The sequence below is a fragment of the Acinonyx jubatus genome, chromosome C2 (assembly GCF_027475565.1).
Source record: "Acinonyx jubatus isolate Ajub_Pintada_27869175 chromosome C2, VMU_Ajub_asm_v1.0, whole genome shotgun sequence".
Taxonomy (NCBI): Eukaryota; Metazoa; Chordata; class Mammalia; order Carnivora; family Felidae; genus Acinonyx; species Acinonyx jubatus.
In genome coordinates this window covers 151,467,256-151,493,752 of record NC_069384.1, presented here as the reverse complement: position 1 = coordinate 151,493,752, position 26,497 = coordinate 151,467,256, and the positions used below count along the sequence as shown (strand labels likewise).

At 51.0% G+C, this 26,497-nt stretch overlaps 1 protein-coding gene across 1 annotated transcript in view; it reads right to left on the bottom strand.

The window, feature by feature from the left end:
* Positions 1-26,497, bottom strand: part of DCLK3 (doublecortin like kinase 3) — a 49,393-nt gene that overhangs the window by 5,606 nt on the left and 17,290 nt on the right. Inside the window, exons 2-3 of the mRNA XM_027040625.2 lie at positions 18,827-20,664; positions 698-830 (exon numbers count right to left, since the gene is read on the bottom strand). Of these exons, the coding sequence (XP_026896426.1) occupies positions 698-830; positions 18,827-20,239 (1,546 nt within the window). The 5' untranslated portion in view covers positions 20,240-20,664. The remainder of the gene's footprint in view (positions 1-697; positions 831-18,826; positions 20,665-26,497) is intronic.

Genomic DNA, 26,497 nt, shown 5'->3' with positions numbered 1-26,497 from the left:
CCCGTCCAGAGTTTGCCCATCTTCCCCACTGACCTCACAACCCATCCCGAGCTTTCCCATCTTACACATGGGGCCTAAATGGATCTCTCTCAAAGTGCCATGGGGGCTAAATGGTCATTCACGTATTTGGAGCCATACAATAATAATAACAGTCTCCTTTTATACACTTTACAGAATGTGTCACTAAAAACCGTTCACTGGATCTTCATACTGTATATACAAACCGGTAATAAATATTACTCACAGGGTTTGAAATGGGACACCTTGTTCCTTAAACTGCAAGGTTGGTGGAGAAATTTGTAAGCTGCTTACCATAAGAACCACTTCAATTTTCTCCCATTAGAGGTATCCTGGGGCCAGTGGCATAAATGGCCTTGCTCGCTTGAGTTCCCCAGCCAATTTTCCATCATCTCACGATCCTGCCAACGTACACATACACACACACACACACACACACACACACACACACACACATGAATCCCTCCTCTACGAGGGCTGCCCCGATGAGGAAAAAGTCCACGTGCTTTGGTCAAGATCAGCTTCAAATATTCCCGTTAAAATCCAAGTGCCAGCTGGGTGCCAACACGCTGAGATTTTCGACTGCTCCATATCGAAAAGTGGAAAATATGAACTATTCAAAATAAAACATTTGTTAGTAAGGGAGCTAGCGTCCCACGGAGCAATGTATAACACCTACCTTTCTCGGAGAGAATTTCAGGAGCTACATACGTCGGAGTCCCACACACGGTGAATATAGGTCTCACTACATGCTTTGCAAGGCCAAAATCAGCCAGTTTCAAGGTGGTAGATTTGTCCTCATTTCGCTGAACCTGTCAGAACACAAAACCCCAAATCACCAAAACCGTGATGAGAGCGAAGAAGGAAAGTGAATGAGACAACAACCGTGCAAGGTCAGGATAAGCAAACAATAAACCTAGAGGAGCTCGTCGTCGATAAGCCCAACTTGACTGCAGGGACAGGTGCTCGCTCACCTTTTCAACTAAGAAACAAAGGAGTTAGACTCCCCGTGCTGTCCAGCATGGTAGCACCATATTGCCACCGATGGCTATTAAAATCAAATCAAATTGAAAATATAGCGTCTCAGATGCACTGGCCACCTTTCAAGTGCTCAAGAGCCACGGATGGTTAATGGCTACCATATTGAATGGTGCAAATACAGAGCGAACATTTCCATCATCACAGACACTTCCATCGGGCACCACTGAGTTAGCACAAGGATCAATGATTTTTTGAGCACCGACTAGCTTTAGGGAGGACTAGAGAATTCCTGGCGGGTAATGCAGAGTCTGGGCAGAAGAAAAAAAGAAAGGGGAAGAAGTAAGAATTGGAAGGAGAGAAGCAGACAAGCAGTGGAACAGGCTAAGTACAGGCCCTAATTTGGGGGCAGCGGGAGGCGTTAAGGACCAAACAGACCCGGAGTCTTTAATTCCGAATCCCAGACTTGCCGCTGGATGGTCGTGGACTGATTTCTTTACTAATCGAAGCCTCTGTTTTCTCATTTGTTTAAAAAGAAGGGGGGGGGTGGTGATTGTTTCCAGCAAGAAGGCTTATGTCAGGAGTTCCATTCAGTGCCCATAATCTACCTTGCAAAGTTCTCATCTAGAGAAACCAACGGTCCCAAGCTGCCGGGGGCTGAAGGATCCCCAGGATGTTAAAACTGGGACAGCCTCGGGCAAATCAGGACGAGGTGGTTGTCCTCGTCTGCACGTAATGCAGAATTAATGCTACTGAACTGTGATTTATTCCTACGTATGTGAACTGATACACTGGGCTCTGTTAACGTTTTTCCCGAAGGCAAAAGAAGTCAGCTCTGATTCTTCCTTGAGACCCCATTTCCATCGGGTTTTAGAGAAGGGCAGAATCAGCCATTTTGAGAACACAGAAAAGACGGCCACCCTCACCACTTTGAAATGAGTGCGGAGAACCATTGCCCTCCTCTGTCCTCGTCAAAGGGGATCCCGCCTGAGTCTCCCTCTTTCAAACAAATCCTGGTGACTGGCTTTCTGATGGCTGGGAAACCCATTCCCACCGCCAGGTCAATGAGTCCTGTCCTCCTTCACCCTCAAGGTCATATGCGTGCTAGATGATGCGTTAGGAAGAGGCGGGGCTTCACCTAGAAGAAATGAATCTCAAGAGGTGAACATAGCAGGTGTTTGGACCACCCGCAAGACCGGATAGAGGTACAGACATTGTGTGAGGGGGCAAAGCTAGCCTATCTTGCAGCAAGCAAACGATGCATTGGTTCCCTCCATGCTATGGAGGCCGTTTTCCACTTTGCGGAAGGGTTGAATCGGGCACATCAAAACTCCAACCTTCTTCCATACGCGCTGGTACCCAAATAAGCAATGCAGAAAGGCAGCCCGCGGCAGGTCTGTTCGACAAACACATCAGACAATGTTAAGACTCAAGCAGCTGCCTTCCCCATAGGAGTCTCACCTTGACGAAGTCCCAAGCCACCAAGAAATAAAGGCACAAGCCAAAGGGTCCCCACAGCCCCGCATTCCCAGGAGGTGGGGAGCGAAGCACGCCTGGGCGATACCTGCCTGCTTCCCACTCTTCCGGCTGACGCGGCTCGGGGCCCCGCTTGGGCCCCGCTCTGGGGCTCCCCTGGCCGCCTGTCTGTGCACACCTGGAAGACGCTGCTTCCACCTCGGGGAGGTGTTCCAAGCCCCTTTAGCAGCCTTGCCAGCCAGCGATCACTCTGACCTCATTTTGTCACGGCAAGAAGCCCGCACGGCCTCCACCGGGGAGCTTTGAAGGGCGGATTCTGGGAGCGTGGTATCTTTTCCTCCGGCCTTGTCTGCCTCTTGGGAAAGGTGCCGGCAGCCCGCACAACCACATCCTGCCTGGCGCCCTGCCTCCCAATAGAAAGGACAATACTTGGGGCTGTCAAGGTCTCAGGCCCAGAGGAGAATTCATCCATAAGAGGGAAGAGAGAATAGTGGAGTCTTGAAAAACAAATGGAAGAAGTCCAGCTCTGACAAAGAGTAGAAGAATGGTCGCCAGGGACTGGGGCGGGTGGGGTGGGGGGTGGGGGGATGGGGCACCGGGAAAGGTGGTCCAAGGGTACCAACGTTCAGTCATAAGATGAATATACTCTGGGGGCGCTGGGTGGCTCAGTCGGGTAAGTGTCGGACTCTTGATTTCGGCCCAGGTCATGATCTCACAGTTTGTGAGTTCGAGCTCCGAGTCAACTCAGAGCCTGCTTGGGATTCTCTCTCTCTGCCCCTCCCCTGCTTGTTCTCTCCCTCTCTCTCTTTCTCAATCTCTCTCTCTCTCAGAATGAATAAACAAACTTAAAAAAAAAGTTGAATATGTTCTGGGAATCCAATGTACAGGATGGTGACTGTGGGTAATAATTCCATATCGTGTACTTGAAATTTGCTAATAAACATCCTTACCAAAAACAAAACAAAACAAAAGGTAACTCTATGAGGTGATGAATGTGGGAATTAACTGGATTGTGGGAATCCTTCCACAAGGTACACATGCATCAGATCATCACGTTGAATACTTTAAGAATATTACTATTTTATTTGTCAATTATACCTCAATTAAGCTGGGGGGAGAAATTAATGCATAGTTTTAATTAAAGCATAAGTTTTATTAAATATAAGATTACATACACTTATATTTTGGGGTTTTTTTTCCAAGGCAAGTTCTCAATAAAACTTTCATTTTCCACTTAAAAAACAAATTAAAGGGCGACCTGGCTGGCTCAGTCAGTTGAGCTTCCAACTCTTGATTTTTGACTCAGGTCATGATCCCAGGGTCGTGGGATCGAGCCCTGTGCTCAGCTCTGCACTGAGTGTTGGAGCCTGCACTAGCTCTGCCCCCTCCTGGCAGAGGTGTGCCTCTGGTCCCCCCTGCCTCTTGGTTCTGCAGGGCGGGCTTCCTCATGGCCTGCACGGAAATAACCCTTGGCGGGAAGAGTCAGTGTCACAAGCACAGACTCTGAAGCACCCCCTGCCAGGGTTCAACTCCAGCTCAGCATTTACTGTGTAACTGGCTAAGCAACCTGCCCTCTCTGTGCATCCACTTCCTCATTTGTAAAGTAAGGGGCGAATGGGATGTGTAATGACAACTTAGTGAATTCATATTTCGAAGGTGCAGGGTGCCTGGGTGGCTCAGTCGGTTAAGCATCAGACTTTGTCTCAGGTCATGATCTCACAGTTCATGAGTTCGAGCCCCGCGTCGGGCTCTGTGCTGACAGCTCGGAGCCTGGAGCCTCCTTCAGATTCTGTGTCTCTCTTTCTCTGCCCCTCCCCAGCTCACGCTCTGTCTCTCTCTCTCCTTCAAAAATAAATAAAAATGTAAATATACATATATATATTTCTAAGGTGTTATAAACAGCACCTGGCTCCTAAGAACCACGACACAAGTGTTTGTGAAGTAAACCCTATTGTTTTCGCCTTCGTGACCTCTTGGAGAGCAAGACTGACTTCCGGCAAAATGGAAGTACCAGAAGCGGTCCTTGATATTTTCCCTCTCCAAACCAGGCACGGCCCTGGGCCATTCTCTGCTCCACCCCCGGTCCCCACTCTTACATAGAAGCTGACTGCTCAGGGCACAGGCCAGCTGAGCAGTTAACTACCGAGAGACAGTAAAACAGGGGACAAGCCTGGCTGGTATCACCCCAGGCAAGAGGCTCCTTGAGGCCACCTATAGGAGCTGTAGGAGCAATTATCAACTTGTTTGAGGGCACGGGCTCGCACATCTCTACTGGAATAGGGGCGAAGGCCCCCAGTGCTCCCAGCAGTGTTTGGGGGGTGCCGAGGGCAATGGGAAGATTCCAGCTCTCCCTGAGCCCCAACAGAGCCAAGGGCAAGGCAACACCGAAAAATCCGGGGCAGGCAGCGCTCCCGGTTCCGCCAGCATTGAGTAAGCTCTCTGAACTTGCTCTGGATCCTGCCAGTGAGCTTACGTCTCTGTAAGCAGAACGTGTGTCTTAATTACTGAGCCTGAGTCACCCCAGGGCCGCCTAATCAATGCCTCCATAATTAACCTAACCGAAGGGGAAGTCACAGACGTAGACAAAAACTCGATTCGGTTTTGCTCTGCATATCGAGACGGATACAGCCCGGAAGGAGACAGGGAGGTAATTATCAGAGTAACCTAGACTAGAAAATCTAGTTTGGAAGGGAAGGACAAAACATAGTGCGGTGCCGAGAGTTTCCAGATGGATCATCACATTTGCTGGGTAATCGCTGAGAAAAATACATCCCTCACAAACATTTTTAATATTCCCAACCAAATGATCAGCAATAAAAGCGTTTGGTTGATTTAACAGCCCAAAATGAAATATGTAGCCCCATGTGAAAGAAACTATTCCCCCCCACCCCAACTCCAAAACCTGGCCCAACTGAAGGACCCACCAGATTCAACATGGTGGAGAGGCCATCTTTTATTCTGGACATTTATTATATTAGATGTCCAGATGCTGATGCTGACAGTTTCATACACCAGATCTGTGTTTTACATTATTTCGTGGCCTTTCTGAAACATATTATGCTGCCCCTGGCCTCTTCCCGGTTTTGTGCCGCTCTCTTGGCCACAGCAAGGATCACGCCCACAGCACCACCAACAGCAGGCGCTGGGACCCGGGCGTGGTTAAGATCTGTGGGGCCCCTTGTCCCTTCCAGAAAGTGGCTCGAGACCACTCGTGGTTTTAATTCCCCGGTCTCCAGCTTCTGCTGTCAGCAGGGATGTCACAACCCTTCAGTCGCACATCCTCAGTGGGACTCGAGGCTTCTCATTTATGTCACCTACATGAGCAGCTTAATTGCCTTTAAGATCATGCACTGACTGTGTGAGTTTTGTTTTGCTTTGTTAACAGGCACCTACCATTCCTGGCTTCCGAGCAAGACCTATCATAATCTCGAAATCAAATGAGTGACATCCTCCCAGGGTAATTCTTCCTCCTGGCCTCTGTGGGACTTCTGAAACCACCAGATCTTTCCACCCAGACAAGAGCTTGTACCAAGTACTGTTTGCCTCTGATTGAAATCTCCACCCGGAAAAGATTCCACAACTTGATCCAGCAGTTCAGCCCATTAATGGCCAGCGTGACTTGTGAAGAGGTTCACCCTTACGTTGATTCCAAATTCCACCCCCTACCCTGTTTTCTAAGCCTGCCCTTGGGGGTGATGCTGAAGAAGGGCACGGTCCTCCCAAAGATGGGAAACCAGTATCACGATCCCCAGGTCACCTCTGCCTTCTCTAACTTCACATCCGAGGATCCTCACCTGATCCTTATAAGACCTACCCTCCTGGCCATCACCCCTTTCTTGCTCCCTCCCACACTAAGTTCACTGCTTGAACCAAGAGCACTGCCATTGCCTGAGGGCTGGTTAGAAATCTAGGCTGCCCCAGATCCATGCATGTCAACAAGACCCCAGGGCGGTTCGTGTGCACAGTCAAGTTCTGGATCGTCTCCCATTTCCTTGATGCCTCTTTTAACAAAGAACACCCAGGAATGAACACTACATGCCAGGTGTGTTTTCATCAGGGCAGTAGACCTCAGGCCTCTCAGTGGACGGGACACTGGGTTGCCATAAAGACGGCCAGAGAGGGGCACCTGGGTGGCTCAGTTGGTTAAGCATCCAACTTCGGTTCGGGTCATGATCTCATGGTTCAGGAGTTCAAGCCCCAGGTAGGGCTCCTTGCTGATAGCACAGAGCCTGCTTGGGATTCTGTCTCTCCCTTTCTCTCTGACTCTCTCTCTCTCTGCGTGTGCGTGTCTCTCTCTTCCAAAATAAATAAACTTAAAAAAAAAAAGACAGCCAAAGACTCCACTCAGTGTCCCTCTCTGATGCCCCTTCCTCAGAAAGCCTTCGCAGTGGATCAGAACATGTTACCTCAAATTATGCCACCTTGACATATTGATTCTCTTGAGCTGAAGACCCTTGAGAAACGGCAGGGGCAAGAAGTACTCTCTGACCTTCCCCTTTCTACTTAAAAGCAGGACACAAAGTCTCCGGTGAGGAAGGTGCCCTCCCTGCCCCAGGGCAGACCACTGTAAATCACCAGACGCTCTGGCCAGGCCAGAGAGGTGCTGAGAGAAGACTCCGCATAGAAACCTTCTTAAACAACTCCTGTCTCCCGCTAGTTCTCCCACGATTTTACTTTCCATAACTTGCTGCTCCTAAAAGCCTAAAAACCCCTTTTCCTTTATCTTGGCACTTCTCTGAAGTCTCACTGTTCCTTTAAGATGCTTCTAAAAGCCCCTAATTCCAACTCGCCATTTGGGTTACTCAGCACTGAATTTCTCCCACGTGTGAATGATGCACACATATCCTCTGTTTTTCTCGTTAATCTGTCTTTTGTCAACGTAATTTCCAGGGCCCTGCTAAAGAACCCAGGAGGGTGGAGGAAGAAAGGTTTTATTCCTCCCCTACACCTCAGGGGGCGAGGTTTGGCTGAGGGCCCACCACAGCCCCAGTGCGCACATCTGAACTTGTCTCACCCACATCTCCATTTCTCTATATTCTGGTCCATCGAAACCCACGGCCCCGGGTCGTGTTCCTTCCTGGGCTGTGTTTTCAGCCCCCCTCCAACCGCCAAGGTGTTAGGAATGCATTTGCATGGCACGGTGCCATCTTGACTGCCGATCCGTCTGCATCCGTCCCCTCCTTTGCCAGCCACGCCAAGGTTCCCCGATTTGAATCCAGGTGGTCCATGTTATTTACATAAGCAGCCATAAACCATCTGGATGGTCTCAAAGATTCAAGAGAAATCCTTCTTTTTCCGAACAATGAACAGCCTCCTCCCCTTCAAAATGGTACCTCCATTTAAATGTGATCTTGTAATGTTCACCTCCGAACAGAAGGTGGCAGCAGAGTACAGATGGTAAACAGAAAGTAGCTGCCGTAAGAAAAACTGAGAGGGGGGGAAGCCTACTTAGCTTCTTCTTGATCCTTCAGGGTCCTTCTGGCCTCTTCCCTCCAAGGTTCCATCTTCGACTGGCTATGTGGACTTAGATAATCTTAAAAACCAATTCACACTGAAATACCAATGCCTAAAATCAATTTACGTGTCAACAGCAAAAGATACCGTAATACAAAAGAGTGACTGAAAACGTTAGTGAAAACAAAGTCTTTCCTGGGAACTGTCATATGACAGGCCAATGATAGGCCTTCATCCTAGTTCTTTTCTACTTAATTAACATCTGATATGCATCCCACAATTGTCTGGATGCCTACTGTGTGCCAGGTACTGTTCTAGGAACTCGGAATAGGGAACGAAACAGATAAAGTCCTCGCTCTCATAAAGCCTTCTTTCTACTAATAAATAATGTTCAAATGAATATGTGATACGTGTTATGATATGTGTGATGTGTGAAATGATACGTGTTATGAAAAAGAAAAAGTGAACTAAAGGCTGTGTTGTGCAGTGTCGTTTCTACTAACCACGTGTGGCTATTTTTAAACAAGATTTAAAGCTCAGTTCTTCAGACACCCAAGGTCCATTTCAAGTGCCCATGCAGTACTGGCTACTGTACCGGGCAGTGCAGGGATAAGACATTTCCATCATCACAGAAAGTTCTACTGGACAGTGCTAGAACTGACAGTGACAGGGGCTGGTATTTTAAATAGGAGAGTTAAGGCAGAACTCACTGAGAAAGGGACGTCTGAAAAAAGTCAAGCATGAGCCATAATCCGAGGAGAAAGCTTTTTGGGTGGAGGAAATAGCAAACGCAAAGGTCCAGGGGCATGCTTGGCCTGAAGGAGGGACAGCAAGCAGGGGCAGAAGCAGAGTGAGTGAAGGCGTCAGTGTTCGGAGTGGAGCTTTAAGAGGAAGCCAGAGGCCATATCGTGCAAGACCTTGGAGGCCACAGAAATGAACTTGGCTTTTATTCTGAGTGTAACCGAAAGCCAGTGATGGCCCTAAGCAGAGGAGTTACAGGGTCCGATTTACATTTGGAGAAGATCACTCAGGCTCCTTGAGGAAGGTGGCCTTTAGAGGAAGAAGGAGGACCGGCAAGGAGGCTACTGCAATAGTCCCAGCAGGAGATGATGGTGGCTTGGTCTCGGGTGGTAGAGGGGAGGTGGGGAAAAATGTCCCACCTAAGGGCGGAGAGAAGACTTGAACGGGGAGGGTGGGGAAAGGGGCTCCAGGGCGACTCTGAGGTTCCTGCCGTGAGCAGCTGGGTGGGTGGAGGCCCCATCTTTGTGACAGAAAAGGGTGGTTTCGGCACAGTAGGGGGTGAGCGCCTGGCTGGAGTTCAGGACAGCATGGAACATGGAAAACTACAAATGGTGAGTACAGACACGTTTCAGGGTGTGTGTGTGTGTGTGTGTGTGTAGTTCATAAAGTGGGGTAATAGCTGAAGGGGGATGTGGAGAAGACAAGGTTTCGTTTTCTTAAGTTGGGAGAATATTACATATGTTTTTGTGATGACGGAGCCAGCCTCTGGGTTAGAGAAGTCCGGAGAGAAGCAGATTCCAGGTGAAACCCAGCTTTTGACATCCTGGGAGCGAGACGCCCATCACATCAGACAAGCAGGTGGTGACCTGAAGTAAGCGGCTAAATGGGAGTCCACCCCGTGTGACCCAGGAAACATCTCTGGCTCACCAGCCACTCCTCCACCAGCGGGGCGGGCCACATCTGAACCAGACACTGGACCACACCCCAGGTTCCGCGGCCAGACGCTCTCAGCTGGGGGACCTCCCGCAAGCCCCTCAGCCTAGTGTAGCCTCAGTTTCCCCACGTGTACATGCAAGTAACGAAGCCTTCCTCAGAGTTGACCTGAGAATTCTGTGAAACTGCAAGATGCAGAGAGCAGCGAGCAATGTGTTACAATCATGTGACAGGAAAGTTCTGATGGGGTGTGGGTTCCTGGGGGGGGGGGGAGCACAGAGCGAAGAGTCAACGTCACAGCGTAACAAGTACAGGCAGAAGGGTCCTCCACCACCACTGCCCCAGAGATACCTGACTGTCTGGAAACATCTTTGCCTGTCACAACTCGGGGGGATGCTATTGGCCTCTGGCGGGCGGATGCCAGGAGGCTGCCAAACCTACGATGCCCAGGACGGGCCCCCACAGCACAGTCATCCTGCCCAAACGCAGGCACAGCGGCACAGTTGAGAATCCTGGTGGAGAACGACAGAAATAGGGCCATAAGCATCAGGTTCAGACTAGAGTAATGACGCCCTGGCAGAGGACACGACGGAGGTAACCAGCAGGATATTTTCAAACAAATGCCCGGACTAGCGTGTGATTTCCACACTCTGCTGTCTCTTCGTATGGAAACACGAAGACTGTGCTCCTCCCCACCAGCTTCTCGGTCTCCCTGATACCAGAACCCACCCAGCTCCTCGACTCTCAAGGAGCAAAGTCCACACTCAGGCATAGAACTCTCCAAGGAAATCATTCAATCCAAAGTCAAGCAACGGAACCGCCGAAGGTCTTGCAAAGATGCGAGAGGCTGCACGCATCTTGCGGAAGAGCTCAGAACTAGGACTGAAACTACCTGGGTCTCGGTTTTAGCTCTGCTGCCGCCAGAAGGGCCAGATGGCCTCCACCTTGCCTTTTGCTGAGCCCGTCTAAACGAAAGCAGGCTGAGAGGAACTTTTGGAAAGCATTTGAGAGACGCCTTGTCCCACAGGAGGAGGAGGCCCAACTTTCCGTGAAGTTGGGAGCCTCCCAAGAGATCCAGAGAAATTACCCATGAAGTTTGGGTGATTCTAGAAACAGAGGTCTGGCGGGCACGTCTTATCTACGGCTTCCTGAAGGGTATAGTCTCCCAGATTTGCCCTACAACCAGCAGTCCCCGAGACCTCCTAAGAGGACTCAGCATCATCCCTATAATCCCACAATAGAGATGGAGAAAAGAGTGAGGGAGGCCACCCCAAAAATGGCCCTGAGCCAGCCCCATGCTGAGCGGCGGAGGGACCCAGAGGGGCCCACGTGGGTGGTCCCCCCTCCCCCACCCACTCCAGGAGCACACTGTCTTCAGTGACCTCAAGAAACAGCTGGCGGATGGTTTCTACGTCCCCACCCAAACCCTCCAAACAGGGAAGGGTACCTAAGGGCCTGGCCACTGGGCAGAGTCCCCAAGACAAAGCACAACTGAACATCTCCAAAGTGTCCTAGGCTAGGAAAATGGGCGTTTTGAAAGTTTCTCATGCCCCATTCACTGGACCTGGTCGGGGGGCCGAGGTGAGGCTAAAACACAGGTCACGGCGTAAGCAACAGGGTGGAAACGTGTAGTGGCCAAAGGACCATACTCCCCACAGGGCCATGTGACACGGAAACATAGACAGCCCTTCCCTAACTGGCTGGCACAGGAAGATACACAGGCCGGCAGGGCCTGCTGGCTGGGTCACCTCCTCCCTAGCTGTCCTGCCGGCTCTAGAAGACACAGAAGTCTGCAGAGGCAACGCACCATGTGTGCACCCCGTCTCCAGGCACAGCCGGTTCCCAGGCCCACTCTGAGCTGTAGGGCGGCCACGGCTCGTGCCCCCGCTCCTGCAGGCTCCCCTTCCTTCCCACAGAACCCAGACTCCACCCAGCCGCCGGGCAACTTGCACGAGGAAAGGTGGGCCCATTGTGACTGGGCCCAAGTCCATCACTGCGACCATGCCTCTTCTCCAAGGGGGGCCCTGTGATGCGTCCTGGCCAACGAGCTAGAACAGGGGGTGTGCCCAGGGGGCAGATTCTCTTCGACTTTCAAAAGGGAGAAGGCCAGCAAGAGTCTACCCCCTACTTTTCCTGCTGTTTATGTGGCTGTGACAATGTGATCCGTGGAGAGCGGTAGACATTTGGGGGCCCTGAGAGAAATGGCAAAAATGGCCTGGACGTGCTTGACCTGCTCCATTAACCATCCCCGTAACCGCCTGTCTCCAAGCTTCTGGTCACGTGAGACAACTAGAGGCCTCCGCTGTCGGAGCCCTTGCTCCGCAAGGTGTGCTCTTCGGACCCTTAGCATCCCCTGGGCCTTATTATAACTGCAGCGACTCAGGCCCCTGCCCACACCCACGAAATCAGCATCCGCCTCTCATCAAGATCCAGGTGCCTCCGGTGCACAAGACGGGTTGAGAAGTGCTGATTTAGCCCACTGTAGTCAGGTGGTCCTGCCACAGCCGGAAGGTAGGTCCGCTGTCACCAGGAGAGCCAGTCAGGGGGTCCTCTCCGTCTCTTTATCCGCTCCTCGGCCCTTACGACGCGTCTGGCTCCCCTGGACGCAGACGCAGGCAGTGCCTGCATGGGCACACATCTTTGTGTTCCTGCTTCCAACTCCCTCCCAGAAAAAGCTAATGAACCGACATAAAACACCAAGCCCACAATGACAGGGCCACGCACGTAATTTGTCAAACTTCGCACGGTCGAGGTCCTCCCCAGTAAAGAAAGCCAAAGTTATTAGAAACAGAATTATTATTGTCATGGTCGCCATTATTTATTCATGGGCCTCCAGGGGTACCCTGGGATCTGACAAGGTCGAAACATCAGAGACGGTTCCCAGAGGGCCAATTTAGCATCTTGAGAAGGCACCTGGGGCCAAATGCCTGGGCGTGCTGCCCTCATAGATCCTTAGACACATCGTCCTTTAACCTGATTCTATATGTTCTATCCAACCGGCTGAAAGGATTCGAAGGGTTCTGTCCAGACACGGAAAAGTGGACTCTCCTTGCCGATGAAAGGTTGGGGAGGGATCAACAGTATCCATACGCACACAGAATGTCCTGAAGAGATTTACCAACTTGCTTCCCCAGGGGAAGGGCATTTTGAAAACAGAGATTTTTAAGAAACTTCACGTCAGACCCTCAAATGGCTCACAGGCCATCAGTCTCTTGGAGCGACAACAACACACATGAACACAAGTATTGAGAGGACAACAGACTGCTGTAATATTTACCTTTACTAAATGATTTGAACTTCAGGACTCCTTGGGGGGAATGAAGTCACAATTTTAGAAGAGATTCAACAAGGTTGATAACTATGAATCAGGTTTTAAAGGTGCCTCCATTACTGATATTCTACTGTCTACAGTATATTACGAGACATCGACTGTTGTAGCTGACTCTTTCAAAAGGAACAGACGAAAGAAAACCTCGGTTATCAAAATGACCCAGTATCTAGAATTGTGACGACTTAAATCTCCTGAAACTTCCGGCTCTGTGGTCAAGCCACATATGTGGGTTCACTCTATGGACACTTTTTGTTTTCCTGGAAACTGTTCACATGGAGGCCGAGAACCACTCTCATGGATACAAACCTGAAGTCGTAACTCTTGATGTCTCCTGTGGAATTCACCCTGGGGTTCTTGAGATGAGTTGTAGCTCTTATAAACCCGTCTTCTCACCGATGTGATCAATACTGGCCAATGGCCTAAAGGCTCGTTATCACTGTGCTTTTGCTTTAGTGACTTCGTGTGATTGCTGAAATCCCCATTTCTTGATGGTGCTACGTATACCTTAACAAGATACGCTTCCTAGTCCTCCAATTTTTAATTAATGCAACGGGTGTATAAATGCATGTGTGAATGCCTGGACCATTAAGGAGAGGACCTGGACACCCGTCTCAGATGCTATGGGGAAAGGAGACGGAAACTGGAGCTGGGACAGAGAAGTCGTGTTGCTGGCGAGGGAGAATGTGCACCGTGTAACTGCTAGCAGAGGAGTCCTTCTTGCACATCAAAGTAGAAGTGGGAAAAAGAACTTAGAGAACTAGAGCACACAAAGTGACTGGACAGGGTTATTTCCGAGGGAAAATGGGCAAGATGTGCGTTTGCCCGTTTTTTTAATGTTTATTTTTGAGAGAGAGACAGAGTGTGAGTGGGGCAGGAGCAGAGAGAGAGGGAGACACAGAATCTGAAGCAGGCTCCGGGCTCTGAGCCATTATTTTTAACCTTCCATATCTCCCTTACCACCCTTGGGGACGTCGGTCTCTGATCTGTCCTAGTCACATTCAGAAAATCTAGAAAAGTCTGTTCCCTTCCCAGAACCCACGAGAGGCCAGAAAGAGCACAACCTTTATCCTTGAGGAGCTGAGACCTGTCCCCACACCATTTCCCCTGGACTCCGAGGGTCTCTGCTCCAAACACTTCAGGGCGACAGTGCCTGCCGCCTACCCCGTGCCTTTCAGCCCGTTTCCAAAGCCAAACCCTGCCCTTCTGTGGGACAGATGACCTCAAATGGCCTGTGCTCACATCTGACATCCCCTCAGTGTGTCCTCCCCCCCCCCCAACACCCTCAGCTTTCTTCGCCGCGGTGTCTCAGTTGTTGGCCGGAAGTAGCCAACAGTAGCCACTCCCCAGGCTGTGTGGGCTGCTCCAGGCCTCCTCACCTCTCTGGCTCCTGTCTGCCCCCTCCCCTCCTCCCAGGGCCCAGTCAACACCACACAGCACATTCCAACCCCACCAAGGGAGCACACGCTGGCAGAAGAAGCAATTAACATTTCTGCAAGCTGGAAATTCTCATAATTAAAACTTCTCTTGCAAGATCTCAGGAGTCGAGATAACCCAAGGGGAAGAGGCGTCTTATCAGGACACGTGATCGGTAGAGAGGGATAAACTCAGTAATACAGGCCTAAAACTGTACCCTGGGGCCGAATTATTAGACACAAATATTTCTGTTGATTAAAATAACATGTGGGGCGCCTGGGTGGCTCAGTCGGTTGGGCGGCCGACTTCAGCTCAGGTCACGATCTCGCGGTCCGTGGGTTCGAGCCCCGCGTCGAGCTCTGGGCTGATGGCTCAGAGCCTGGAGCCTGTTTCCGACTTCAGCCAGGTCACGATCTCGCGGTCCGTGAGTTCGAGCCCCGCGTCAGGCTCTGGGCTGATGGCTCAGAGCCTGGAGCCTGCTTCCGATTCTGTGTCTCCCTCTCTCTCTGCCCCTCCCCCGTTCATGCTCTGTCTCTGTCTCAAAAATAAATAAACGTTAAAACAACATGAGAAGCTTGCTACAGTCCTAAGGAGCTCTGGGCACATTCAGAAAGTCTCTAAAAGAAGCAACAGTTATAATCACTCATGGAATCCGAAGTTAGTTCTAACGTAAAAGCGCTTTCCTAAGTTTAGCAAAGTCAGGTCTTAACTCAGACAGTAGCCATCCGCTGAAGGACAAAGAAAGAATCACCTTGATAACCCAAGGCTCCGTACAAGTGCAAAACACTAAATGAAGGGCACCTGAAGAACATTAATTGATGAACAGTGGCCAGCCTGGTCATATTCAGGAAGAGTAGATCTTAGAAGACCAGGCAAGTTTGTGGCGTGTTTATCGTACCAGCAAATTTAGAGAGGACGACCTTCTAAACCCAGACCACAAGTCCACTGTCAGATCCAGCACTATCCAGAGCTGTCTGAAAAGCCAATAAACACTGGCATTAGAGACCATTTAGACTTCTGACATGACAACACGTTGAACTTGACTCACCCAGAAACAGAACCAATATGGCCTATAAATGCGACAGACCTGTTCATTTTCAGATAAATGCAACCTGACAAACTGCAGGACAGAAAAGATATTAAAGTATTTCACAAAAGATGGCTCAGATATGTATCTTCTTGCAGTTTCTGAGGAGCCATACGACCACACACACACACACACACACACACACACACACACACACAAAAGGTTTTATTAAAAAAAAAAGAAAAGAAAAGAAAAGAAAGGGAGGGGGGCACCTGGGTGGCTCACAGGTTAAGCGTCCAACTTCAGCTCAGGTCAAGATCTCATGGTTGATGGGTTCAGGCCGTGCGTTGGGCTCTGTGCCTGACAGCTGGGAGCCTGGAGCCTGCTTTGGATTCTGTGTCTCCCTCTCTCTCTCTGCCCCTCCCTGGCTCATGCTCTGTCTCTCTCTCTCTCTCAAAAATAAACAGACATTAGGGGCACCTGGGTGGCTCAGTCGGTTAAGCATCCGACTTCGGCTCCGGTCATGATCTCGCGGTCCGTGAGTTCGAGCCCCGCGTCAGGCTCTGTGCTGACAGCTCAGAGCCTGGAGCCTGTTTCGGATTCTGTGTCTCCCTCTCTCTCTGACCCTCCCCCATTCATGCTGTCTCTCCCTGTCTCAAAAATAAATAAACGTTAAAAAAAAAATTTAAATAAATAAATAAATAGACATTAAAAAAACATTTAAAAAAAAAGAAGAAGTGGGCTTTCTTTGAAATCAGAAAAGAGAGAAGGGTCTAAATACAAGTTACAATCCACACCAATAAGTAAGTCATGTACTGAGACTGAAAAATGTGCCTCTCAGAACACACACACACACTTCACTGCCCTCAAGGGCACTAAAAACACACCAGTACTGACATGTAAATCCATGAAGGGTTGCCAAACGACTTCTCAGAGGCAGTTAGCCTGTCCATGCGAAACATTCCTTGCACTTCTAATTCCTCAAGGAAAAACTTCTCCCTGAAATCTAAACCAGTGCTTTCTCCATTTTAAAAACTGCCAACGAGTAGGGGCACCTGGGTGACTCAGTGGGTTGAGCGTCTCACTCTCGGTTTCGGCTCAGGTCACGATCTCGCAGTTCGTGACTTCGAGCCCCCGCATCTGGCTCTGCGCTGACGGTGCGGAGTCTGCTTGGGATCCTCTGCCTCTCCCTCTCTCTCTGCCCCTCCCCCACTCACTCACTCTCAAAAATAAACAAACAAAAAATAAAATAAGTAAAAACTGCCGACAAGTAAGTCCCTTGACACAAGTTAAGAGCCTCTGTGGCTCAAGAGATGAGCTGGTTCAACACATGGTTCTGGGACCTTGTTGAGAAGACGCGAGCCTAGATGACTGACCCCAAAAGAAAACAATCCTATAGGATAAATTATGTCAGTCCACATATTCAAGGACTTGTATCAGCGTTAGAATGCTTTAGTAGGCATATACCCAAAATGCTCAGCTCAGGGAGGACCCACCCGGGCCTCTAAGCAGAATCTCTTCTGCTTAGACAATTCAGTAAAACATCAGAGGCTCATTCCAAAGCGTCCATTATAAACAGCGCACGGCACACCACACATGGAGAACACCGGGGCTCAGACCCAGAAGACAGAAGAAGCAATCAGAGGTGAAGTGAAGAGAGGTGGAGAACACTTCCCTAACGCAGAAGGGAAATTTCTTCAAAGGGAGCCATCGGATAGTAATGCAGATCTCTCAGGCGACCAAATTGCTTCTTCAGTTCTCTTAAATTCAGGCAAAACCAAGGTTGCTTGACTGGGTGGTCAACACAGACCTCATTTCGCCAGCTAATTGGCTGGATTCACTCGGTATTTCTGTTGCGTGTGGGAGCAGTTTACAGACAGATGAATGCCCCGTGGCAGCATGTTCCCAGGCTGGGTCTACGGCCACGAAATGAAAGAAAGCAAGCTCACATGCTGCCAGAAAGAAAAAATAACGTGGCTCATCGAAATCGTGTTCCCCATTCCCAACTGCTCTATCTGCAGCAATGTGGCTTTGGATGCCTGCTCCTGACATCCACCTTAACATCCGAGTCATTTCTAAAGCACGACAGTCGCCACCGCTGATGGAATGCTCGCTGTTGTGCGGGCAGCGTGCTATGGTCTGAGTTCACTCATTCATCTAAGATTCAAAGAAGGTCCACCATGGGACAGAACTGTTCTGGGTTTGGGGGTAAAGTCTGAATAAAACAAAGCTCCTGCTGGCATAGAACGAGCTTTCCAGTAAGAGGAGAAAGAAAACAGAAGAATAAATAGGGAATGTATCAGGGGGTGACCAGGGCTACGAACGAAGTAGGATAAGGGTCCCAGAGGGTGACCGTGTGAAAGCATGCTGTCCTAACACAGACCACCGGGAACACACGTGCCGTTCAGGAACACTGCATTTACTAACTCGCTGCTACAAGAGAAAATGCACACCACGGGGAGCCAGGCATCCAAATAAGAGGGTGTTCAAAGGACTTACCTTAGGATTTGGCTTGTTAGCTGACTTGGGGGAGGGGTCGAGAAAGCAGGATTTTGCTCTGAATGGGACACTGTCAGGAAGGGAGGGTCGTTCTACAATTCGGTGTCTCAGTAATTCTTACCAAGGAGAGGGGAGGAATGAAATGAGGCAGCCCCTCCTACTAGCTGACGGGGGCCTTACTTGTGGTTTGGGCAATCTTGGTTTTACGTGCATTTGGACATGATTATAAAGGGTTCTTGCTTTTGTCTTAACCCATCTTTATCTGACGGTGGTGTTTTGGGAGCCTATTCACGTGAACCAGGAGAACACCACGGCCGAGCTGAGCGTGCGAGGCCAGCTCCCGGCCATCAGGGCCTGCTCTTCTCTTTCCTGTGCCCCGTCTTCCTCCAACCCTGCCAGACAAGTACTATTGCTATTTCTCTTTCATAAGTGAGGAAGCAAAGGCCCAGGGAGGTGAAAGACTTATCCTCCGGCAAGCAACTCAGAAAGCCAGGATTCAAACTCGGGTCATCTGACTCCAGGGCCAGCCTCTTACATCCGCCTCACACAGAGGCCCCCCGCAGCACTGAGCCTTTTGAATACCCTTGACAAGCTGTTACCTTCCAAAGGGCCAGGGGGCATTCCGGTGGGAGGGCGATGCAAAGCCCGCGGGGGAAGCTGCCGCCGGTAGATATCCCCCCACCCCAGACCAGGGGATGCGCAAATGCCCGAGAAATTAAGTCCGCCTGGTCACTGTCAAGGTGAAAGCATTTTTCTCCCAGGAATGAGAAAGCATGTCCCAGTTTATCTAAACTGGAAGGTTTCTTTTACAATAATCATCAACCCCAACGCATCTCAGCAGCCTGTGACCGACGACCGGGCTTTTAAATACCGGAACGAGAATGCTAAGGCAGCACGAGGGCCACGTCCCAGGATGCGGGGGCGTACTTGCCGACCGCCAGGCAGTCAGGGCTTACCAGCAGGTTTTCGGGCTTGAGGTCCCGGTGGACGATGCTCTTGTCGTGCAGGTGCACAAGCGCCCTGCACAAGTCCATGAGCATGAGCGCGGCGTCGCGCTCGGCGAACTTCACGCTCTCGATGATGGCGTCGAAGAGGTCCCCGCCCTGCACGTACTCCATGATCAGGTAGATCTCCGCGTCGGTCTCGTACACCTCGTGCAGCTTCACGATGTTGGGGTGGGAGAGGCTCTGGATGATCAGGATCTCGCTGTCCACCATGTCCTCCTTGCCCTTGAGCTTGGACTTGTCGATGATCTTCATGGCGTAGGCCTGCCGCGTCTCGCGGTGCCGGCACTCCTTGACCACGGCGAAGTTGCCGTCCCCGAGCACGCGGCCCGTCTCGTAGAACTTGTGCACGTCTGCCGCCAGGAGGCCCGCGGGCCGCCGCTTCCGGCCGCCCCGGGGCTCCCGGTCCCCGCGAGCGGCCGGCTTCCTGGGCCCCGACGCGGCCGCAGAGGTCTGCTGCTGCTCCCGGTGCGCGTCCGGCTCGCCCCCGCGGGGCCCGGGCGGCGCCTCCGGGTCCACCGGCTGCTCCCTCCGCGGCCAGCCGCCCTGCCTGCTCCCGCAGGCGCTCCTGGCCTCCCTCCTCGCGTCCCGCAGCCCCTCCTCTCTGACCGGCGGTGCGTCCCCCGGCTCCCTCCTGGCCTTGGCCGCAGCCTGAGCGTGCCCTTCCTGACCTTCGGGGTCTCTGTCCTCCTTCTTGTCTGGGTGTCTGCCGGGCTTCCTGGGCTCCTGGGTGGGGTTCCTGGGGCTGCTCCTGTGGCTCTCGGCCCTCCCCCCTTCCTCCCCGGCTGCAGGGTGGGCCTCGGGCGACCGCCGGCAGCTCCTGGTCCTCACCAGCTTCTCGGCCGCCGCCTCGTACCTGTGGCTCTTCCCCAAGTCCAGCTCGCTGGTCCCCAGGGACAGCCTCTCCCTCTGCAGGCCCTGCTGGAGCTCCCTCTCTCGCCTGCACTTCTCACACCGGATGATCTCACCCGAGGTCCTTTCGATCTCCACGCCCAGGTGCTTCTCGCCGCTCGCAGGTCTGTCCAGAGCAGCTTCCTTGGGCGGCCTGCTGGCAGGCTCGGGCTCCCGCTTGCCCCCGACCCACTTCTTCTGGGGCCTCGCCCTGTCCTCCGGCGCTGGCTCCACCGGGGCCTGGCCCCGATGTCCGGGGGCCGCCTTGGACGTGCCAGCCTCCCCGCGGCCCTTGGCCGCGTCGCTCTCCCCACAGTGGTGACCCCCTCTCAGAGCCCTGCTATAGAGCCTGCTTCGCAGCCTCGGAGAAGGGGCCCGGCTGTGCTGGGTCAGGGTCAGGGCCCGGGCTTTGCTGGGGTAGAGTTCTTCTACGGCTACCTGAATGTTCTTCAGGGTTAACGGTTCTTTGCCCATGGCTATGAAAGCATCCCCTTCCCTGAAGAAATCAGAGACGCTCCTGATCTCCTTGCCCTTGAGGTTAAAGAGCTTCCTCACGCGATCGTTCTTCCATCTGGGAAAGCCCAAGGCCTCGGAGATGTCTGCCAAGAGCTGCTCAAAGCTCTGCACCGACCGTCTGTTGAGGAGCAGGGTGACCTTCCGGAGCGGGTGCCCGCCCAGCTTCACCACGGTCACCACCCTGGGCTTCAGCGGGCTGCTCTCGGCGTGGACGGGGTGGAGGCCATTCTGAGGGCCGAGCACGGGCGCGACGGAGCCCCGCGGCCCCAGGAGTGGTTTCTCCAAGTTCCCGCGGCCCGCAGGCAGCCACGTGCCTTGCAGCTTCCGCACCGTGATTCTGGAGCTTAAAGATTTTAGAGAATGGTCACACAGGCTTCCGCGTCCTGCAAGAGGAAAATGACAACACTGTGTCAGTTGTGATGGGTTCAAGGGGCCCACTGGCCTTCACCAAAACTTTACTGAGGGTCACGGGTTCTATTAGGGTCTGTAGGTGTGATCGTGGAGGGTCTGTTTGAAACGATGGAAGCCTGTGCACTTGGGACCTTATCCCCGGTCTCCCCTGTAAGAGACGAGGAACGCCGAATGGAGTCAGCCTCGGGCCTGGGTCACTCCTCTATGCCTCCCAGGAACCCCCAGAATGGGCCACACGTGGAGAGTTCTCACTAGGCTAGGCCTGACCCTGGAAACGCAGCCTCTGCCCCCCTGAAGTGAGCCGACTCTCCAGGATACACAACGGAGATCACAGGCCCAGGGTTTGCCACCCAGGAAACACCAACAAGTCAGAACGTTCCGGAGCTGGAAAGAACCCAACTTTCCCCCGCCTCTTTGCCAGGTAGAGTTTTCTCAGCTTGACTTTCAACTCACTGGAGGTGAGGTGGTACCTGAAGGGGTGATGACCACCGACTCTGAGACAGACCTGGATTTAAACCCTGGCACGGCCACCGACTACTTGTGTGAATGTGGGCAAATCACTCATGCTTCTGTCTTTTCAGCGAGGACGTGGGGATGCAAAGGGTTTTTGTGAGGGGCAAATGGGAAAATGATTGCGGTTCACTCAAAGGGGTGTTTGGCACACAGTGAGGGCACAGTAATTAACACTGTCCTTAGAGTCTCAATATCTCTTTTGTATGGTATTTTCATTTTGGTAGTAATATATTACACTGGGAAGGCAGAATCCACTTGGCATCACAAGAACTCATGGACCAGCACGACAGGGCGGGTATTTCTTAAAGCTGTGATTGAGATTCTCTTACACCGGGGGTTGCGGAAAAGAAAAGAAGGTGGAAACAAGTTCGGTGTAGGTTCAGAAACTTTCTTCTCCAAATGGCTTTTCCTCTCAGAAAAAGGGAAAGCTTTAATAGTGAAAATACGCTCATTCTTGGGGCGCCTGGGTGGCTCAGTCGGTTAAGCGTCCGACTTCAGCTCAGGTCATGATCTCACGGTTTGTGGGTTCGAGCCCCGCGTCGGGCTCTGTGCGGACAGCTCAGAGCCTGGAGCCTGCTTCGGATTCTGTGTCTCCCTCTCTCTCTGCCCCTCCCCCGCTGACACTCTGTCTCTCTCTCTCTCAAAAAATAAACATTAAAAAAATTTTTTTTAAATAAAAAAAAAACATGCTCATTCTCAACATATTTACTCCTAAACCGCATAAATGAATACAACAAGACACTGTGTTTCCTGATCAATTGTGCCCAGCCAGAATGAAGCAGCTGAGGCAAAAGCAGTTCAATTTCCATTTCTGTCCAGGTCAGGAAACAGGAAAACGACAGAATCTGTCACGGAGTTCAACCATGAGGGTGGACTGCGGCCTACTTACATTACCCCCAAAGGATCCATATGTCCTACCCTCCATGTAGGAATCTGCCATTTATGCTTCCTTTAAAAAGAAGTTAAAGAGGGGCGCCTGGGTGGCTCAGCTGGTTAACCGTCTGACTTCGGCTCAGGTCATGATCTCACGGTTCGTGGGTTCGAGCCCCGCGTCGGGCTCTGTGCTGACAGCTCGGAGCCTAGAGCCTGCTTCCCATTCTGTGTCTCCCTCTCTCTCTGCCCCTCCCCTGCTCACGCTCTGTCTCTCTCCGTCTCTCAAAAATAAAAAAATGTAAAAAAATAAATAAAAATAAATAAGTAAATAAATAATAAAAAGAAGTTAAAGATAATCCTTTCTATGTGCATTTGAGTTGTAGCCGGAACCCCAGTTGTGCCAAGATGCGCAATTTGGCCCAACATATTTACACGGAATGCCTTTTGTTTTTCAATTACAACGTACAATCTGTTCTGAGATGATTTCCATCTAGACACAGGTGTCAAATTAGATGACAAGCACTGGCTGGTACCGACTGATCTTCTCACATGTCATGCATTTATAAGTTTAGCACTCACATTTACAGTGAGACTGCGGACATCTGGTATACCATTTCTTCTCATAATCTCTGTCATCTGCCTCCATTGTTTGAGAGAGTTTAGAGAGATCTACAGAAGCCATGCTAGTCTGTATTTCCTCATGGGGAACATTAAGGAAGGATGCCAAGGAAGATGACCTTCTCAAAGAGAAGGACCTGCTATACACATTCGGCACGCTAACTAAATGGAAAAGAGTTCTCTATTCCAGGGAAGGGAAAGGAGAGGGGCTTTCAGGGAAGAACCAGAAGTACACGGGAGCATGTGGTGAATACATTAGGGATGCGGGAAGAGTTTAGCACAGAAGGGGGTTCAGGAGGGTCCCAGAGAAGGGTCCAGATGGGATGTCAGGGAACCCTACAAGAGTACTCATGGAACGGGACAGACGCCGGTAGGGCTGACACACTGAATGGTGACCAAGGATGACAGGCAGGTATGTTGTGGTGGGACCTGGGGCTTCAAGGTCCCAGTGAAACTATGGAGTTTGGGTATGGGCCTGTGGTACCCAGAGTCGGGGTGGGGGGGGGGCATGCTCTCTGGGATGGCTGTGCCCAGCCAGATTCAGCAGACCTTACCTCAGAGCCAGCCCTGATTCCTGGTGGCTAGAGGAGCAAACTGGGGTGCTAAGAAAACACAGCCTCCAAGTGTAAATATTTTTATTCTCTCTTCCACAAGCCCCCTTTTAAAAATCCTTAGTCCAGAGCAAAGTTTTCTTCTTTAAGGGTGAGAGGATAACATCAGCAGACTCTGAAGGCCTGGTCTTTAAGCACGGGAAGCAAGCATTAGGGAGAGGAACAACATAGCCCGACCTTGGGGCCCTGGGTTCAGCCTCCAGCAACAGCCTCACCTCCCGAGCCTCACCTCCCACAGCACAGTGGTCCATTTAGGCTAAGCATAAGCAGCGGTGTCCTGGTACCCACCCCCCATCCATCCGAGCAGAAAGCCGAAGACCAGGCTGTGTCTGCTTATCTCCAACAATTTACAGAATCAACTAAAATGGAACCCTGTGAGATTGCCAGTCCTTCCATCGTGACCGGCAAAGAAGCGGAAATGTCATGTGGCTTAACCTGAAACGATCTAGGATAATAACCCCTACCCTGTCCCCACGTCAACCACAAGCAGTTAAAGAAAGTATAGAGAGTAAAAAGTAAACACCCTAAGGCCCAGTCCTCGGTCACCACGCTTGGAGCTTCCCGGAAACGGACGCAGAAAAGGATGCTCTCGTAGCCCTGTTTTTCTAGGTTCCTACAGCAACATCAATTGGCCTTGATTTGACAATACACTGCTTTTGCCTCATATACCCCAGACACAGATATGTGCAGGGTCTCTCCCCAGGGCCAATCTAAACCCCCACACACAGCAGAACACACACTGCTTTCGCCGAGTCACTCCTCTGCTCAAGAACCTATGGTGGCTCCTTATTATCTTCCCAGAGGGCCAAACCCAAACCCCTCCCCTGGATAGGTAAGGCCCTCCATAATGCGGTGGCCTCCGCCCATCCCAGCCCCACACCACCCTCGGTCCTCACAGCCACCAAAACCTCACCATGTCGGAAGACCTGGCTACCGACAAACCTTCCCTGACCTCACTTTTACAGTCCACTCCCTCCTCGGAAGCTCGGTTCGTTCCTTAAAGCAACACTTGGCAGGGATGCTCGAGACCCAATACCGGCGCTTGGCTGCCCCATATCCGGTCTCCTCTGCGGCACGTCTCGGCTACTTGTTAGTTCATCTTCACAAGTGTAAATACTCTCCCTCTCGACTGAAATCAAGCCCCCTAAAGACAGAGACACCATAGACTGTGTAAATCCCCCCGGCACCCCCGCCCCCCAGTCGGTACTGCAGATCTGGGGAGTCGGTTCCCAGCCCTCACATCCAACACAAGGGCCGAGTCTCAGTCTGCCGGCTCTCCTTGTAGACAACGGAGTGTTGCTCCTTTCAGCTCTGGCAGACAGCACACCCCAGGCCTCCTAAAGAGACTGGAAAGGCGAAAGAAGACACGATCACAGACATCCACTTTACTTCAAGGAAATCTGCCAATGCAGCATTTATAAAGAGGGACTGATACAGGTAGGGGACAGCAGTACATCTCTGCACAGTTTGTGACAGCTTCGTTCCAGAGGCGTGCAAAGAACACTGGACACAGGGTCAGAGACCTCATTGAAATCCTGGTTCTAGCAGGCTCTTACTTGCCATGCGACCTTCGCAGGGTTATAGCATCTCTCTGAGCCCCAGTCTCCACATCTGCCAACCACGATACCTCGGTCGTGCTGAAGGTGCTCAGCGTGTGTTTGTTTTCTTCCCTCTCCAAAAGCAAACAAGGTCTTGTAACCCTGGCTTTCCCCCAAATCCACGTAGATCTTAAGAGCAAAGAGAACACGATGCTAAATGTGACTCAGTGGGTGAATCTGTCATCCAGGTAGTGACTGAAATAGGAGACGGGAGGGACAGGGTACTAAGAGAAACACTCCAGCAAACTGAAGCATACAGCAAGTCTGGGAGGATAAGCCAACTTCCTGCTCACTGATCCTAGGTTCCCCGACTGGTGTCAGCCAGTAAACGCGGCAACTGCATAGACAGTTTGCTGTCATTGCCTCCAGTGGGTGTGGCCCCTGACAATCCTGTCTCCTATCGGCTGCCACGATTCATAACCTGATTCTACAAGGGTCAGCCCTACACCTTATCAAACTGACAAGGCTACCAAAATGCCTGGATGTCACATTAATCCAGTTTCCTGTGTGATCATTTAATAACACTTTGTTTGGGCGGTACCAAGATTAAAATATATATATATGTGTATATATATATATATATATATATATACACACACACATATATATATACTGCTAAAATTAATCTTTTACTTGTGTTTTTTAATCAGAACAAAACGAATGTACCTTTTCCTACTCATTTTTAAGTCATAACCCGTATGTCTAACAAAGAAAAACTGTGTCTGAGGTCAGCATTCACTTTGGAATTCTCACCTTGGTTCCTAGAAGGCTACAGTGACACATCAAGAAAAAGAAATGGGAGAATCACATCCAAACTGCCGTCAGGCGTAAGTAATCCATAATCACTTTTTAAGCATTGACGAATCAGGAGTGCTGAAAGAAACGGAAATCGGTGTTTCGAAGCATCTGGTGACACGCAATGCAACAACAAACACTGATGGGAAAATAAAAGCCAACGCATCTAGTGGCACGCAGTCCCCATTCCTCGCAGAGACGCTTCCCCTGAAATGTGTTCCCTTTTATCGACCTCGTATTTCTGGCTGGTTTCACCGGATTGATCACGTGTGGCCCCAGGCTGCAGTGCTGCAAGGCTGTTCGCTTCCATCCGTTTGTAGAAGTTGAAGAGGGACCGGCTGGATTCATTTTCCTTTCCACTGAGTAATCATTTGTCCTGGGTTTTTTCCAGGGGCTGTTTGGGAACAAACTCATTTTGCTCATATGCGGATTATGAGGCAGGAGAAACATTTGTGAACTTACGTTTGATTATGCAAACATCCCAAGGAGGGTTTTCTAAACGAGTAAAAAATTGGAATGCAGCCTCCAGTCAGTAAGCCTCAAAAGTGCTACAGTTACCTAACTTGCCAGCCTGGCCAAGGTCCGTATCGATCAAAGCTGGAGACGTTAATAAAGGTAAGGTAATACGACGAACGTGCCGTGCCATTTATTGGCTGTCGCCGCTGATGACCCTTCAATCTCTAATTAATGCTGTCGCTACCTAATCTTTATTACCAACAGGACGTCAACTGAGACACCAGGAACGGAGTAATTGAAAAGACCTTTCCAGCTCTCATCTCAGAGGTGCCCCTGCTCTG